The sequence below is a fragment of the Tursiops truncatus genome, chromosome 21 (assembly GCF_011762595.2).
Source record: "Tursiops truncatus isolate mTurTru1 chromosome 21, mTurTru1.mat.Y, whole genome shotgun sequence".
Lineage (NCBI taxonomy): Eukaryota > Metazoa > Chordata > Mammalia > Artiodactyla > Delphinidae > Tursiops > Tursiops truncatus.
The window spans coordinates 9169513-9189039 of record NC_047054.1 but is presented as its reverse complement, the minus strand read 5'-3'; the positions used below and the strand labels follow the sequence as shown (position 1 = coordinate 9189039).

General features: G+C 39.3%; 1 protein-coding gene across 2 annotated transcripts in view; it reads right to left on the bottom strand.

Moving 5' to 3' along the window:
* CSMD1 (CUB and Sushi multiple domains 1) overlaps positions 1 to 19527 on the bottom strand; it is a 1403311-nt gene that overhangs the window by 476714 nt on the left and 907070 nt on the right. For both annotated transcript variants that reach the window (XM_033848938.2, XM_073798556.1), the window contains exon 7: positions 15903 to 15990. In XM_033848938.2, the coding sequence (XP_033704829.2) occupies positions 15903 to 15990 (88 nt within the window). The remainder of the gene's footprint in view (positions 1 to 15902; positions 15991 to 19527) is intronic.

The window sequence follows — 19527 nt, the reverse complement described above, 5'->3', positions numbered from 1 at the left end:
TTTCAAAGCATTAAAATTATTAACAAGAGCAACCTCTTAGCTTGACGGCAGTTTGGAAAACAGAGCCACTGATGGGTAAACTCACTCCCAAGAGTGAAGATGAGGAGTAGTCTCTGCATTGAGATGAACAGGGTTGAGCTTGAAACTGATGATGATCCAACTTCTAATTTATTATTTCAAACTTTTGCTTTGGTTTTATCTAGCACTTGAATCAGTTCAATTTAAAATCCATGCACACTGTCAGCTTCAAATATATAATAAACTAAGCTTTTATTTATGATTTGATTTTATGATTACTATGTTTGAAGGCACATGTATAACATTAGGAAGTTTAATTTGGTTTTCTGGAAAGCACTCAGAAGAAAATAACAGAAAAAAAGAAATTAGTATCTTCCCATTGGCAATTAAATTTAGAACACCTAAGAATTATTTTGTCATACAATTTTGACAATTGTTAGTAGCTGGAAATTGTCAAAAATAACAGAAAACTGATTTTGTATAAGATCAAGATAAATTGTGTATTGATAATAAATATCCAAATGGCAAATTTTAAGTTAAATAGTTGAAGCAGAATAATTTGGTGTTTTAAATATAATAGAACAGAATAGAAAAAAACACACTTTTCACTTCTTCAGTGCTTAGCACTTCCAAAAGGCTTGTCATTCAAAGTCTGAATTATGAAGACATTCCATTTGTCACCATCTACTTGACTTTACCTATAGTTTGAAGAGACTTTCTAGGTGAATGAACTATTTCTAAATATGGGTTTCCTAGAGAATGGCTATTTGTGCATTTATTTAAGATTGGTAGTATAATTATTTCTAAAAAACCCCACACACAAAGTAACTTAAAGATTAAACTAGAATCCAAAATAGGATGTGGAATGATTTAGCTGTGATGTGTAACTATCCATTAATTCAGAGATAACTCTGACCTACCTGAGTGGCTAGATGGGCAGATCCCACCTGTTACCTCAATCCATGCTGGCTGGTGTTGATTGAATCTATTGAAGCAACTAGTTTCCCCATTTAGAATTTTCTAAATGGATAAATAGATTGATAAGATTGATATAGACGATACACAGATAAATATCTGTCTCTTGGTTAAAAAAATCCAGCTCAAACAACATACTTAAAGATTCATAAATACAAAAAACTAGATACTATTTTTAGGCATCAGGGGTAGGCATTTACACATTTTGCATCTGCAGCAAAAAGGAGAAACACATTATATTATACTGTTTTCACATTTAAGCAACAGAAAGCACAAAAATTAGAGCAAAAAACTTTCTTTAGAACTAAGTTGAAGTCAGGATTTGCTGTATTTCTCTTTGTAAAGTGAACACAAATGACATGGGGAAATTATATCTGGAACCACACTGTACCAAAGGTATAGATATCTTGCTTAACTATTTTTTTTATGTATAAAAAGGCAACAACTGAAATTTTAATAAATTTTCAAAGATTTTGTGTGGGTCATCAAGAGAATTTAGAATCCCTGGAAACCCAAGACACAAAGGTCACCTAGGCTTCCTCACCAGATTTTTTTTTTTAACATCTTTATTGGAGTATAATCGCTTTACAGTGGTGTGTTAGTTTCTGCTTTATAACAAAGCGAATCAGCTATACATATACATATATCCCCATATCTCCTCCCTCTTGCTTAACTATTTTTTGAGAAGAACTGGAGCCATGTGGCAGGATAATATGTGAAGTGGTAAAGGGTGTGTGTGTGTGTGTGTGTGTGTGTGTGTGTGTGTGTGCACAGGCACAAGGGTTCACACCTGTGATTTTTCTCCTGTATTTTACTTACACCCTGAGGATGCTGATACTGGCATAGCACGAAGTAAAATTATAGGTGTCTAAATCCAGAAGTGTCCTCCAGGTGTGTGAAATATGTTTAAAGGAGCAGTGATAATACATTGCTCCCCATTCCTCATTCCTCACTATGAAACATAAAAGTAAAGCAGCAAAAAAAAAAAAAAAAAAAAAGTAAAGCAAAACACAAGGCCAAGCTGAGGCAGGTGTCAGGTGTCAGGGCTGTGGAATGCAGTGCCCTGTTATCCGCAGCACCCTGGACCAGGAAGCAAGTTGGGTGAGGCAGTGGAACAAGATAGGGCCCCGCCCAGGGCAGTGTGTGGGCTCCCAGGGCTAACACAGACCCGTTCCTCTTTCCCAGCTGTGACCCTATGGACAAGTCTGTGTCTAACGGCACAGCCTCTCTAAAGAAGAAAAGGCAGCATGGGAGCCTACGACTAGGAGGTGGAGCCCCTGGGCCCTCGAGTGACACAGCAAGTCGTCCCCAGGGTGCTCATGCCTCTTGAATGTTGGCTGTGGTTGGTGGAAAGGAAGCCCCAGACTCAGAAACATCTCCCCTCCAGGAAGAGGATGTGCGCCCGGCCAGGAGCCGGGGACGATCAGGACAGGAATCCGAGGGGCAGGGATAAGGCGGGGAAGCCACGCCCACTCCCCACCATTGAAATGAGGGCCTTTCCGTAAGCCCTGGCATGACATCATCAGCAGAGGGGGAACGGGAAGTGAACAGCTGACTAAACCTGATAGACTAAGAAATCACGGATTTCAAAAACTTTTAAGAGTAAATAAATACAATTTTCTGACTCAGACTAAATGGGGATATTGAAAAAGAAATTAATTACAGCCCCAGTACAAAGAAGATTACGTTTTGCACCTCTGAATTCATGGGCCTGTAATTAAACCTCTCACAAGCACTGAAGCTGACTCTGCAAACAATAATCACTCTTCTTAGCATATACAAGCCCCCCCACCCTCCCCATCTCTGCCGCTCCCTCCTCCTCCTTCTCCCTCCCTCTCTCATCTGTCTCTCTCTTCCTCTTCCTCCTTCTTACTTCTTTCTCATTAAAAAATATTTACTTCCCATAAATAAAATTAGTTATACAGGTAGCTTCCGGAAGTAGATGTTAAAGCTTCCAGAAAACTGTAGTAGGAAGAATTTGAAGGTATTTCTGTAACTTTGGAAGAAAAGAAATGACACTTGATACAAGAAAAGAAATGAGAAGAAAACTGTCAGGAACACTTCCAATGTTCTTCAACATCTTTAGTACATTTGGACTCAAGTCCTCCTTCTACAAATAAAATATCCCCACTGCCTTAAACAGTGCCTGGCATATCACAGGCACTCGAAAATACATGCTGAACAAGTGGAGAAAGACAAGTCACTTTCCTGGGGCTACATGTGTCAATCTGTCAGTAAAATGGGCCTGAGAAATAACGGTAGCAGAGAAATCCATCTACTCTTCATCCTCTTTACCGGCCTTTATTACAGCTCACCTGCATTGGTTCACAACTGGTTATGGTCAGGCTTTTAAGCACGAGGTGCCCTGCTAGTCATAAGGATGTACGAACTACTGGGGGCAGGAAATACTTCATCCAACAACCACTGGGCAATGAGGTAAAGAAATATAAATTACTATGGGAAAAATGATTCTGCCCTCAGTGAAAAGGTAAAACAATGACATTGCCAGAAACTGAAATTTGGGTTGGGTCTTAAAAGATTCATATAGTTTACTTACTTTTCTCAAAATGAGTATCTGTGTTCTAGAGTGAAACCCACCATAGAAAGCCCTGTTGGTGTCAAAGTTGGTGATCTGTTCAGGGAACTGCAAGTAGCCTGGTTTGTCCAGAACAGTATTTTCCAATTCCTGTTCCAAAGAGGGGCCCATTCCTTCCTGCTCCAGAGTTTTTCCCCTTTAGACTTGGGGATTTGGGGTCCTCTCCTGATTCACCCCTTCTCCTTTCCCTCTCTTTGAGGTACAGCTTAGCTCTTTTACTACTCCACAAAATGTTTCTTTTGAGAAATATTAACCTAAAGCCCAGAAGTAGGAAGGGTATGAGGCTTGGAAAAGGCCACCCAGAGAGGCAGTTCCCAGGAGCAAGGGTCCCTGAGGGAAAGCATCATGTTTCACTCACCTTGAAATCTCTCACAGCCTCCAGCAGAGTTTACTGCGCTTATGATATCCCTGAGATAGATGTTTGTAGAATGACTGCACAGGACAAACAGGAGACAAAGGCATGAATTCAGATCATCTCCTAAATGTGCAACCGGCCACCACAGTGCAAGGCTGCAGGGAGTAAATCCCAACAGCAGCATGTGAAACCCATCTCTGCAGCCACCTTGCAAGTGCGTGTCTGTTATTACATGCCTCTATTTCAAAAGAAGCTGTTTTAGATAACCTCACTGATTCTCTGACAAATGAGTCGTACTCCACTCGGGAAAGGAACTTTGATACTGAACCGTATGTTCTCCACTAATGGCAAGACTGGTCCTAATACATTCGATTGATTTCAGGCTACAAAGACGGTCCAAGTAAACTGGCCCTTCACTCCTAAGACGTCGTCAGATTGTACAGTTTGCACAGCCTTCCAGACAATGGCATCACCAGAGAGATGCATGTGCAGCTGCTGTGAATATCGCAATGCCTATTACCCCCCTTTTGATTTTCACACATAATGTGTCGTTTCTGGGTCATTTTTTCTTCTTATAGTGGCAATTTTTAGACTCATCTCCTCAAGCCTGAAGGCAATTTAATACCACTAAGAATGCATTAGATGGATCTCTTTAGCCTAAGGAAATAATCTAATATTTCATAGGATTTTTAGATATTGTACTTTAATAACAGCACAACAAAGACCCCTAACCGCGATCAGAATACAAGCAACATTAACGCCGTGAATGGGGCTTCAAATGACCAGCAATCTTCAGACTCTGAGAGCTCTCAGATGTGCAGCATTTAGAAGAATGTGTGAATTTTCCCACGAGGAAATTTAATTTGCATCTTCTGAGTATACCATAAGTTCATGGGGATCCACTATTTAGCAAAACAAGAGGGGTGTTTTTGTCTGACCAAGTAGAAATATTAAATCCTCAGATTCACACCCACCCATTCATACAGAGGCAGAAGCCACTACTGCACTATTTCTGGAAGGAACAGGTGGGCAGGGAGAGGGGATTCAAGTAAGCCTGGACCCGCATCAAGGCTCTAGAAGAAGCTGATCCAGCACTCCCTTCTCCCATCTCAGTTCATCTCTCTGTGGCCCCTCAGCCCCTGCCTGACAATCTCCTGATGCCCTGGGAACAGTGGCCTCTACACCTTTCTTTCACTTGACATTTGGAAGCCAAAGAGGACCCCGCAGACTCTGGGCCTTGAGCTGTTTTATGGGCTGTTCTCTTTCCTCTGCAGGTCCAGTGAGAGAGCCTGGGAGCTTCTCAGATGGAGGGAGGGGAGAGCGCCTGCAGCCTGTTGACAGCTCCAGCCTCCGCCAGGAGGGCGAGCAGGGCTGGAGGGCAGGACACACCAGCAAGGACTATTTGTTTTCTATGGTGAACAGGCCCGGGGAGTGGCGGGAGTGGCAGGGGCTAGCCAGGCAGGGAGGGAAACAGTAGCATTAACCACGTGCTCGTGACAGGCATTCATCCAGGGCCCCGGGATGAGTCATCACTGGAGGTGCCTCAACCCCACTTTGAGAAAAACAAGACTCAGAGAGTCAACTGCTCCAGATCATGCAATACATGGATTCAAACTGTCTTTTTTTCTTACTCTGAAACTTATCACCTATACTTGTGATTGAGCAGAAAACAACTGCAAATACAGAGAGGCTGCACAGCAACGATTTTCCTCTAGGCTTGTATCTACTCTGTGCAAAGCCTTCCAATATTCTGAATCATCCTGCCCTCCTTGTTACAACAAAGTGATGGACTGACAATGGAAAGATCCAGGACAGACAAGGCAACCCGAGCCAGGGCTGGTGCGTGTGTAGCAGGTGCTGGACACACGGGGTGCTCCAGGCTTGCACGCGCCCTCCCCGTCTCCCCGTCTGGGCCTTGTTCTGCCCCTGTGGCCATGCAGCCACATCCCAGGTGCTGCTGCTGACCACAGCCATGGGTCTGGGGGCTCCTGACAGAAAGGAGCCCCCTCACCCAGGTGCTGGCTGGGCAGAGCATGCCAGTGCTCTGGGTTCCATAGCAGCTGCCTGGAAACGTGGTGACTATGGCCCTGCAATATGGAGACGCTCTGGGGACATTCCTGCCCAGTGGGAAACAGCGCTGGAGGGGTTGCAGTGAACAGCGAGGCCCCAGCAGTGCCCCCAGGCTGTTAAGGCACCTGTGAGACTGAGCCAGCCGGCTGGTTACTAAGTGTGAACGGCTTCCCTCCTATTCGCCATCCCTACCTTCTGGGCTTACTGCCATTTCCCTCCCTCCTGCTTCCCTGGGATTGAACTGCCCCAACACTTCTTACCTTGGGCTGATTTCTAGGGAATTCCAAATAAAGTGGGGAACCTGAGTCGATGATCAGCCTCCAGCCAAGCCCCAAGACCTAGAGAAAGTATTCGCACCTGGTAGGCCAGATGTTTAAATCGCTGTCAGTAAAACACAGCTCAGCTAGAACAGGAGCCTGTGTTCTTCCTGATTTCTCCTCTTCTCCTCTCATGCTCCTCAAAGCCCTAAATACACCTTCTCTGTTTCTCAGCATACCTCCTCTCTCTATCATCTGCCCCACTTCAACCCAATATGGAAATGTCTTCTTATTACAATTTCTTCTCCTCCGTCTCACATTAATACTGGGTCATTCCCAGAAATGATGTCTCATATCACCTAACACATTTAGCACTGTAAGTAGGACCAAGCCAATCTGAGAAAAGGGCAGATGAGGGATCCTGGGAAAAGCAGAAAAGGTGTCTCGGGGCAGGTGAGGCTAAAATCACACCAAGCCGTGTAGGTGTATAGAATCAAACCGTAAACACCACCTGCACAGCTGGATGTGCCTCGCTTCCTCTCATACCATTTTCTCTGTGCAGCTATGCGTTTGTTGGTTGGTGCGTTTGCTTTAACCTCCTTTCGTTTAGACTCAGCCCTTAATGTTTATTTTCACCTCTACGGAAGAGAGGCAGGAAGGGTTCTTCCACCTCAGGGTCTCTGCATGTGCTTCCGTCTGCCTGGACTGCCCCCACCCCCCTATTTTGCATGGTGGGATGGGGGCAGTCCTTCTCATCTTTTGAGCTCAGCTCTGAAGTTATCTCCCCAGAGCCTTTCCCTGCTATTCTGTCTACAACAGAGGAATCCCTTTCCTGATCCTTCTTTGCTTCTCCTTTTATCTCAGGAGCACGTCACAGTTCTAAGGGCTCGGCTCATTTTGCTTAAGGAAACCAATGAATTAGTAAATACAAGGATGGGTTCCTCAGTCTCCCTACCCATGGCCCCAGGTAGTGATCTGCGTTTTCTCTTCCCCTCTTCCTTTGGGAACAAAGACTACAAGCAGAGAAGCACAGCTGTGTGGCTGCCCTCACTTACTGCCGTGCTCCATCAATGCCCTGGACCCAGCCCTCCCAGCATGTGCCCTGCTGCTCTCTACAAGGTGGTCCTTCCCACTGGCCCAAGAATCTCCTGCTCCTTTTCTCTTGTCTGTTATCCAAGTCTGCTCTGAGCAAGATCTGATGAACTGTCCCTACACCAGACTATGCAATGGGACCCGATGGTGATGCCTTGCCCTCCCAGAGGGAGTCCACTTCATCAGAGCAAGAAGTTGCAAAGCAAAGTCTTGGTCCCTAGGATCCCTCCACAGCAAAGCCGCGGGAGCTCCACCCTGAGGGCACCCTCTCTGCTTCCCACAAAGGGCAGTGTTGGTTCTAGTTCTTACTGAACTCTTAACAGAAGTCTGCTCTGTAAAGAGAGCTGAGGAATTAATTTAAAAACACACATAAAAAACTGTAGATGGCATCAGTAGGCTAAGAACTGACAAATCCTCATTTCCTCATCTTCCCACATGCCTGCCACCTGACTTTCTCCCCCCCAACTTTTACAAATAGGAAGATTAGGGAGCCCTCCGGGTGGAATTTAGGAAGGTGGTGCACAAAGAATGCAACTGACTGGTAAAGGGCACAGACTGGTTTTATCAATATACTGACCTTAGTCAAATCCAAAAACTACCTAACAAATTACCCTCTCTACTAACTAGCTAGCTACCATAGAATATAAATAAGGAAACATAGAAAGTCTCTAAACCAGCAATTCTCAGCAAGGGTCAAGTGCATCAGAACTGAAAGGGAGCCTCATAGAAGTTGTGTAAAATCTTATTAGACTACGGCAAAAACATGACCAAGAGACACAGAGCTTTATAGCTCTGACGGACCACAGAAATCATCATCATCTATTTCTGCCCATTCTTTTACAGATGAGGAAGCCAAGAAACAGAGAAACAAACTGTGTTAAAGAAGGTCATTTTAAAGAGTGTTAATATTTAAAGGATCCCTAAAATCCCATTTCTGATGGTCATGATAATATGGGTTATTGAAAAAAATCAACTATTGCATTTTGAAATTAAGAAATTGATGTATGCTTCAATATCAATGAACAATTCTCCCAGACAGCTATTTAAATGGATATAATATTTTGACAAAAATTAATTTACTATTACAGATACTTTAAAGACTGGGAGAGAGAGGAAGAATATTCCATGAATTGTACTCGGTGGATTCTTTATCAGAAACAGCTTTAGCCACATAAATGAGATCTGAAACATTCCCAGTGTGCCCTTTTTCAAAGGGACGTAAAGGTTTCAAATAGTGTGAACAGAAAAATACTGGTTGTGGTATTTCATTAAGTAGTTCTTAAAAATACAGTCAATGCTCCTTGAAAGAGCAGTAGTCACTGGCAAATATCTTTGCTAGACTACTTCAGTTTCCTAGTAATAGTGAAAGTGAAGTGCTTGCATTCAGTAAAAGGCATAGAAAAGCGTTATGTTCCTTAAATATTTTTCAAATTCTAAAAACACTTTGGAGCCTGTCAGGGGACTTTGGTGCTGAAAATCCAAATGCAGGGTGTTAGGAAAGGTCTACACTCACCAACCTGTTTTATTGATATGGAGACCCTAGCAGGGATGTTCTGTCGCCCTCACCTTGTTTTTTCCACTTGTGCAGGTGAGTAAAGAAATCATTTACAGACCCAACCCTGCATCCAGAAATAAGCTAATGCTTGGGTTCCAAAAAATAAAAGACAGTTAGTTCTTTGACTGTTCCCCTGGGAACACTGAGTGCAAAGGGATTATGTCATAGGAGGTGAATCTTTTCCAACAGGAAACTAGCTTGAGTGTTTTTAAAATTTCCTGTTGCTCCCATTATAGTTCCCAAATTTTGCTTATTAACAAAATATGGACTTAATTCGAACTTTAAAACATTTTAACTTGTTTATTTATTTATTATTTATTTCATTTAACTTGTTTCATTTATTTTTTTCTAGCTCTGTTGAGATATAATTGAGATATAATTGACTTATAACATTGTCTAAATTTAAGGTATATAGTATGATGATTTGATACATGTATATATTGTGAAATAATCACTATAATAATGTTATATATAATAATGTTAGCTAATGTATCCATCACCTCACATAGTTACCATTTTTTTGTATGCGGTGAGAAGTTTTAAGATCTACCCTCTCACAACTGTCAAGTATACAATAAAACATTGTTACGTATCATCACCATGCCATATGCTAGACCCCAAAACTTGGTTCCTTTTATTAGTAAACTGATTATTTCTTTATTTGATGGGGAAAAAATCAGGCTAAATAATACAATAATCTCTTAATAACAGTAATAATGAAATCTATATTTTCCTCCTGTTATTATGATTAGCAATGATGTACACAAACTATCTAGCAAATAGTAGGGATTCAGTGCCTAATACAGAATAAAGAAAAAACTAGTAGCTTATTTCTCTGTAATAATTATATTCCTGAAAATTTACCTGTAAATCAAAATTTTGCATATCAAAACAACACTTACCATTGCCTTACAATATGTAAATATACATGCATTTCTTATATAAAATAGAAGGAAATGACTTAAGAAATATTTACTGAACACTCGCTATGAGCTGAGAACTACGCTGGGCACTGGGAATGAAACAATGAACAGAACCAAGTCCACTCCTTACAGAGCTTACATGCCTGTGGGAGAAAGAGCATAAACCTGTGTTATGTGCAGTGAGTTAACACTGTAAACACAGGCAGGTATAGTATCTTGGGTCCTGCTCAGTGCTGGGAAGCAAAAGTAAAGCAAGGAAAGCATAGAGGGAGTGAGGGGTGTGAATGAAAAGTGTGTTTCAGAGACTATGTTCAGGAAGAGGCACTGGCGCCAAGACTGGAAGGAAGGGAAGGCTGGATCATTATAAGATCTGGGTCATCCACGATCAGCATTTAGTAAAATATCTCTTATGCTATTATTATATATTGTGAGGATGGACAGTATCAACACATCATGGAAAACATAAATAAATAGAATCATAGAAATAAAGAGCTAAAGGGGAGAACTGATATTAATCAGTTCTAATATCAGAATTTCAATTGATACATCTGCTCCAACTTTAAAGTATAATTCAATTTTTCCATTATAGCAAGTGGAAAAAAATAGAAATCAAGAAAAACATTCCAACAAGCCAAGAAAGCAGGTGTATGTACATGATGGAGGGAAGGAGAGCCCCCTCCCCACCCAGATACCTCTCCACCATTCTCCCCATCCACGGAGAAGACTATGTTCTCTCACTGACACCCTGAACGTAGCAACAATAAAGCCTTCAGTAGCTTACAATTTACCCGTGTTTCCCTCATTCCTCCATCATTTAAAAAATAATTCAATGAAAGAACTTAAAATCAATTCTTAAGGAAAATAACACCATACTTATTTCCTGGTTTATACACAATCTCTAAGTACAGTTCTTAAATATTTTCACGTAAGAAGAGGCAGGTAGCTCTGTTGTCACTGAGACTGAACTACAACAGAGAAGTAATAAAACGCACCACAGCAATATTTTAATAGATGTACATAATAAAATCATCATTGTGTCACAAGAAAAAGAACACAGTTGAAGGTGGGAATTAGCAGAAATGAGCATCAGTTTATCAAGAGACTTGGGTTATAGATTTTTTTCTGTTTCTCACTGATTGTGTAGTTTTCCATTATGTACCTCAGTTTCTCCTTCCACCTGGCACCTCTTAACTTCATAAAGTGTATTATGCAAGATGCCTTGGGGAAAAAAGGGGGTCTAAGACATAGCAACAAAAGTTATTAACTTGAATGGTGATATACAAATGTCAATAATATAAGTTAAATATTTAGTTATGAAGTCGTAACTATCACTCTTTCAACTCCCAAATTCCATTTTGAGCACAGGTCATGTTTTAAGAAAATGTCATTGATCTATTCTCTGACCAAGGGTGTTAAAACTTAATTGGTTTAGCGGAGTACTAATGAGGCTATGATGGTACATCCCTAGGGATAGGCTTGTTAGCTTCAATTTAATGCAATTCAACAAAAAAATAGTGTCTACCCTGTGGTGGGCACAGTAATGAGAAATAAAATAAATAATCCTTCCTCTTTCCTTCAGGACCTCATGATCTAACATGACAGAAACACACATCTAACATAAATATATGTTTCTATCATTCTAAGATGAGTCTAAGATGATAGAAACATAAATGGGTGTCACAAACACAAAAGTGCTGGGAAAAGTTGAAATAATGGGATGAAGCAAGGCAGGAATGTCCTGCAAATAGAAGCCACCTGTGCAGGTGGAGAAGGGCAGAGAAGACTGGGATACACAGCACCTAATAAAAATAAATCCTAGGGAGGACCATGGAGCATCTGCCAGTACTTCCCAAGTTGGCCTCTCCAGGCTGCTCATCTGTTCTGTACTAGCCTGCCCTACACTACTTGTGTCTCTGAGAACAACCATCATGAGAACAACTGAGAATAACCATCATGGGTGGTGTAGGTGGGGCAGGAAGGAAAACCATCCTTGGTGAAGAATGTGACTGGGGATGGAAAGCAGGAAGACAGACCCTGAGGGTACAGTGGCTAGTCTGAAGAGGAGGGAGTTTTAGGATAGGTACTGCAGCTCATCTAAGTCTAGGGTTGCTGCTAAATGGGGTTTGGCTATGAAGGTTACTGAGGGAAGTTCATATGAAAGAAAAGGAGAGACATCGGGAGGTCCCTATTACATATTACATACGATAAAAGATTTTAATGATATATCTTAGGATTCTAAATGTACATAAAGAATCTGTAACATGTGAATGTATGTAGTGTTTATATAAATATATAATATTTATCTAATATATATGAAGAAAAGTGTAAGGTCTCGCAGTGAGTAGCATGGCTGCTGCTAGCCAATCAGAATGAGACACCCCTCTCAGTAATCAGTTAGGACAAGTTATCCCTCGTGCTGAGGAGAGGCAACCCCAGGCTGAAAGGCATGGCTTTGAACACTGGGCCTCAAGGTCGGATTTCAACCGTATCTTGACTCCTCACTTGGCTGCTTTGTGATGTCCACACAGCACACCTCTCTCCAGGGGTCCTGCATGATAGGTGTGAAACCATTTAATCATTGTCATTTTCCTTATTACAAACCACTAAAGTCAAACCTTATTATAAAGTTTGAGGTCAATAAGATTCAGTTTCAAATCTCAGCTCTAACCATGATTGGATACCTTATTATGTTGAAATTCTGAATTTCAACAGCTGTATTTGCAAAATGGGAATAATTATATCTGCCTGTACATAGGCTATATATCCTACTAGCATAGGAAACAGATGAATAATAAATGCCAGTATCCATCCATAAACTCTCCATCTCTACTCCGGCTCCATCCCTTATATATTTGTATTTGAATTGCTCCATCAATCTATTCATTAATATTCAGTTCTAATGAATACACTCTGTCTTTAAGAGAGCAACTGATGGTGAAGAAAATTGTCAGAAAATTGTCCATGGATTGATCTAAATTCAAATAAGAAAGCTTTGTATTTTAGGCTTCATTTATTTAGAATTCTTTATAGATAATACTGGAATGAATATTTAGATTTTCTAGGGAAAACAAAAGATTTCCAAAGAAACAAGAATAATAGTATAAATAAAATCAGATGAGGAATATTTTACCAACCTAATAAAGTATACTCTTTTCAAACAAAAACTGCCCCAAATTACACATAATTACAGTGCTAACTACAAATGAATTCCATCCACTCATCTTGACAATGTTGGTTATTAGTTTGGATTATATGTTAGTCATTCATTTTGATTATAAGAATTTAGAAAGAACTGAATTGCCTTTCATTAAAACCAGTCTCAAAAAGACTTTAAACAGTTAAGAACATCCCCTTTCTCCGTTTAAAACATGAACGTTTACAGTGAGCTTATCATATGCTAGGCACATCCACATGTCATTTCAACTAATGGGCCTAAGATACCTTTCCATAATGATGAAAATCAGAATGCTCTCCTGCTAAGATCACGAATAAGTCAAGAATGTCTCACCAATTCTATTCAACCTTGTAATATAGGTCCTAGACAGTTCCTCCAGGAAAGAAAAATAAATAAAATACATTCAGATTGAAAAGAAAAAATAAAACTGTCTTTATTTGCAGTTGACAGGATCATCTAGGAAGAAAGTCCTATGAAAAAAAAGTTGTAGGAACTATAAAAAAAGTTCCTAAAACTAGCTTATCACAGTTCTGTATATATACATATAGGTATACACACACTGTACACTCATAGATGGCAAAATAATAATATTTACATTTTAATGTAATTTTATAGAAAATTTGATCTTTATATTATATTATTCAATTGCCATAAACTTGGAGACATGTAAACAGCATAGAGATTCCCCAGAAAACTAAGAAAGTGAAAGACTGAAAGTCTCAGCTAAGATACTCTGTCCCTTTCTTGACTCGTCATGCACACACCCAGCTGGCTTTCCCCCCAGACACATCAACACAGCCCCAATGGCCAATGCTTATCCTGAGTTAAACAGCTGCAGGAATAAGGCTGTTATAAGAATGAGATAGAGTAAAGGCCAGCATATTCACCTCAGATACTAATAAAATCCTCTTTTCTTGCCCTCGTGCTAAACAGATACTGGCCCTGAATGTTTCTGAATTCCTTGCTAACTTTTGAAGATTAAACAGTTTCTCTGGCTCTCTTTACCATACGATGCAATTTGAACAGTTTGCACAGTCAGACAAAATTTAATTTGCTTTGTTTTAAAACAGAGCTCTGCCACATAGACCAAGGAGGTTTCTGAGTTTCAGGGATGACAGAGTGCTGGATGGGCAATCTCCTCATACACAAGTGCCTTTGACAAACACCCTTTGAGTTCCTTTGCACCAGGCACTATTCCAGTCACTGATGAGGCAGAGACAATAAGATACTATCCCTGTCCTGCAGAAGCTTAAGTTGGGTGGAAGAAATGGATGTGCAAAATGCATAATGCAGAGTCACTGCTGTAACTCTAATGGAGGGATATGTAAGGCTTTTGGGAAGCAAGGTTTGAAGAACACTTTCTGGTAGGAGCTGACTTTTGAGATAAGAAAGGAATACACAGGACAGAAAGCTCCACGGGTTCTAGCCAAGAATGTGTAAATTTCATCTATTTGCATCATTTTAAAGGAGATCAAATTCTTGAATGCCTTCAACTGACAGCTACTTTACATTTGAAATCAGCAGTTTTCTTTCTTAGCTGACCACCACACCCACTGGACACAACAAACCCCCTGGGGTGCTAATAACTACTCATAATCACTCTTGCCCTGGGGATCTTCCTTGAGCTGAATGGAGGAAGCCAATGATGAAAGGCAAGGGTGGTGGGTCTAAAATGTAAAATATTTGTTCCCTGAAATTCCCCATAGATTGAGACTGAAGCTAATCTCCAGTTAAAATCAACTTCCTGCTCAGCTTTCTACTCTGATTCTACCCTTTGTTCCCCATAACCAGAGGTCACTTTTCCGAAAACCACTTGAATAAGAGTCCCCATCTCAGGCTCTGCTCCAAAGGAACTTCAACTAAGATACTAACACCTTAATGTACACTCAAAGTTTGTGATATTTAAACTGCAAACATTCCAATTGTCTATTCCATTTGCAACATGACAGACACTACTATGAAGTCAAAAGTATTTCAGTAGCACAGCTATACACTTTTGTTTCCTTTCCATGTAAAAAAATTATATATCATTTTACCTACTTCATTACAGCCACCCTACAGATAATTTTATTATTTTTCTATCCTTTAAAAAAAAACACTGCTACTCCAATTTCACTGAGTAACACTTCTTCTTCCTTCTCTAATAGTATCACTACCTTCTTTCAATTTTCAGCTCACTTTAGTAGGCTAAACTCTACAAACATCTTTTCTTGTTTCTTTCTCAAAAATAGTGAGATTATAAGAAAGAAAAACATATTTCTTGCTCCCCTTTACTCTTTGATTTTGCAGCTTACTCCTAATACTAGTATCCATCTTGTAAGTTGGAAAATGTTCAATTTCTTGAACTAACTGAAAGGAATGCAAAAATCTAGAAAAAAAATCACTATTATAATCACTACTACATTCATAATGTAACAACTATAAAGCATTCTCTAGTAATCATACTCTAGTAAAATGAATCATAACATCTTCTGTCATAAATTGCATTGACTGCCACTCACCTTCATTATTATAAAAGTTTATTTAATGAAATAATTATGAGGCTATAGTTAAATTTTTGTAACATCTATTTTTTAAAACACTAACAAAAATGCATTCGAATATGGGAAGGTAGCAAATTAAAAACAGAATAAAACCCCTGGAGACGAATTTTGATCATATCCATATAGAGTTAAATTTTTAATAATGGCTTATATACTGAAAGGTACAAACTCTGGAGTAACTGGAATTTTTCAGCACAATATGTTTTAGAATTCTACAGATATTATAGATGCATAAAAACTGAGAAATTGTATCTTTAAATCAAAAGGAAAAAGAATTAAAACTACAAGATGAAATTATATATGTGTTAGAAAATAACATGTTATTGTTATTGTTATCTCCTACCTGAAGTCCGAACCTGTTCTTCTGCCGTTTTCTGGAATCCCAGGATCTGGACACATGTCAGAGACCAAAGCAACACCTCCCTGAGTTACTGTAATAGAAAGAAACATTATTACATTTTCATGTAGCTGTTCAGAAAATATCCAGATAATAAATTTACATTAGGTAGATTTGTTTCTTAAATGCTGATGCCTTAACATGTGATTTCTTTAAGAATTAAGATAATTTAGCTAGATTAAGATAAACCTATTCTTATTCCTGAAAAACAGACTTCTTACCCAGGATGCCAACAGCCTTTGGTTGAAACTCTTTCCTCTATTAAAGAAGTCTAAATTTAATTTTAAAACATTTTCTCATTATGATCACCTTTATGACACGTTACAATTAATAGCATGATGGGAAAAAAGAGCACCATGCCATAAATACCGTAGCTTATATAGAAGAAAGCTTTCATTCATTCCCATGGTGAAATGGAAATGTTAATTATCTATTAAGATCTATACAAGAACCTGCTGTATAAAAAATATATATATCTATAAATAAAACTCAAAAATTCAAAAGAAAAGATCTATAGAAGAGATATTTTAAATAAAATTACCTATTATATTTTAAACCTCAAGCATGCTTATCATTGAAGTAAAAAAAGTAATGGTCTTCTTGTGCAGATGTGATTTTTTTTTTTGAATCTGTTTTATAAAGAGCCTTCCCACCTGCTGGGATGTTGCACAGTCATAATAGTTTTTAAAGGATTCATTTGCTTGTTAGAGTGGCTGCTACTCCAATAACTATCCCACTCTATCTAATTAGTGTAATCCAAACAAGGCAATTCCCTCTTTCTTTCCAGAAATTTGTTCAACGGTGGTTGTGACTCAATTCAGTTCAATGATGCTTGAGAGGAAGCCAGCAGGAGTGTTTCTGGGGAGACGTTCCTGTTAGCTCATAGGGGTCATCTCTTTTTCACTCTGGACCTTACCATGTTTGAATTTCAAATGTGTAACTCTTGGTACCATCTTGCTACAGTTCAAAGATGGAGGCAACAGCATGAATAGAAGAGACTGAGCAAGAACCAGGGCCCCTGATATCATAGTTGAGACAGAAACATTGACCAACTCAGAAACCTACACTAGCTCTGAATATCCTGTTGGATGATTCATATATTTCCTACAATTCAAACTCATTTGAATACATGATTTTATTATTTGCACCTGAAAAGCATTCTTACAAATATAAATATGTTCACATATATTTTGAATAATACCATAAGAAGGAAAAAAGAGTCTGGGTAGAGAAATCCTTAAGCATTTAATTAAAACTATGCATAAAAAATGCACTAATAATTATAGCAAGATTTAGTTTTTATTGCTAAATTAGGATGAAACTGTGATATGGATATAACCCTTCATTAAATACCAATCTTACCACAATATAAAATTTTCTTTCCTAAGTATTTAATGTTCTCAATTGAAAAAAATAATCCAGCAAGTTCGGCAGTGAAATGGAAGATGGTGGAATAGAAGCTCCAGGCCTCCTTCCCCCATTGAAACATCAGATAAATAACTACGGCCAAATAACTTTGTAGGAACCCTGAAAACTAATCAAAGATCTACAGCAACTGGCAAATGTCCAATGAAGAAAAAGCCACGTTCATAATAGTGGTAAATTTCAGGGAATTTTTACATGCTTCTGTCCCACACCTTCCCTGACATGGCACTGGTGAGAGGAAGGGGCCCATTTCCTGGTTCCCTACCAGAGAAGGAGGACCAAAGAGGAACTTGTTTACAGTGTTCTGGCCTGTCTGTGAGCCCAGTGTTGAAGGACTAGTTCCTGCCTTGCCTGAGTCAGGCATAGGCTGGGGAATGGCAGCTGGAGGCCAATAAGACAACAGTGGACACTTGGCTATAAAAACTACGTGGGGACTGCAGAAAAGCAGGCGGGTGTGGGCAAGAGATACAGGCAGAGCAATACTGCAGAACACAAAAGACCCTGAGAAGAGGCTCCAATGAGGCTCTTTGGGGAATCAGGATATTTTAAAGCAGCTGGGGGAGAAACACACAAACATATACCCAGACCCAGACAGAACATGTGAGCAGTTAAGACCTGAGAAGACCTTAACTTCTTCACCACAGGCTGATCTCGAGGCTCAGTGGCCCACTCATTTGTGGAAGTCTCCCATACCACTCTGCAAGACTGGGAAAGGTGGCTCTTTCTTTGAAATGCCAACTTTTTAACAAACATCACAAGGCATGCAATAATATATGGGAACATGGCCTATTCAAAGAAACAAAATTAATCCTGGCACTAGTCCCTGAAGATATACACAAATTGGACTTATTAGACAAAGATTTTTTAAAAACTATCTTAAATATGAATCTGAGTAAATAATGGTTGTACACCTCTCAAATTTCAGAAAAGACATAGATATACACTTCCAGGGAGCTCAATAAACTCCAAGTAGAAAAAACTCAGAGACTCACAGTGAGACACATAATCAAACTACCAAAAGACAAGGAAAGAATGTTGAAAGCAGAAGGAGAAAAGCAACTCATCACAAACAAGAGATCCTCAATAAAACTATCAGTTGATTTCTCAGCAGAAATCTTTTAGGCCAGAAGGCAGTGGGGTGATACACTTAAGTGCTGAAAGAAACAACACCGTCAACCAAGAATTCTATAGCCAGCAAAACTATCTTTCAAAAATGAGAGAAACATTAAAACATTCCCAGAAAAACAAAAGCTGAGGAGTGAATTACTACTAGACTTGCCCTATTAAAAAATTCTAAAAGGAGTCCATTTTCAACTTGAAATGAAGGGGCACTGGACAATAATTCAAAGCCACATAAAAATACAAAGTTCTTTGGTAAAGGCAAATATGGGAAAAAAGTAAAAAAAACCAAACTGTTATTGTAATTTTGATTTACAGCTCCACTTCTTAATTTTTATAGGATTTAAAAGAAAAATACATAAAATAATTACAAATCTATGTTAATAGGTACACAATACAGAGAACATAATTGTGACAAATAGCAGTTGGAAAAAACTGTAAAGGAGTAGATTTTTGTGTGTGATTAAGGTTAAGTTGGTATCAATTTAAGACACACTGTCATAAATTTAGGATCTTATGTGTAATCTTCATGGTCACAACAAAGAAAATATGTATAGAATAAACACCAAAGGAAATGAGAGGGAGTCACGTGTCACTATAAAAAATTAACTGTCAGCCATAAAAAGGAATGAAATTGTGCCATTTGCAGAGACATGGATGGACCTAGAGACTGTCATACAGCATGAGGTAAGTCAGAAAGAAAAAGAAATATCATATATTAACGCACATATGTGGAATCTAGAAAAATGGTACAGATGATCTTATTTCCAAAGCAGAAATAGAGACACAGATGTAGAGAACAGACATATGGATGCCAAGAGGGAAGGTGGGGGTGGGATGAATTGGGAGATTGGGATTGACATACATACACTAATATGTACAAGACAGGTAACTAATAAGAACCTACTGTATAGCACAGGGAACTCTACTCGGTGCTCTGTGGTGACCTAAGTGGGAAGGAAATCCAAAAAAAGGTGATATATGTATATATATGGCTGATTCACTTTGCTGTACAGTAGAAACTAAC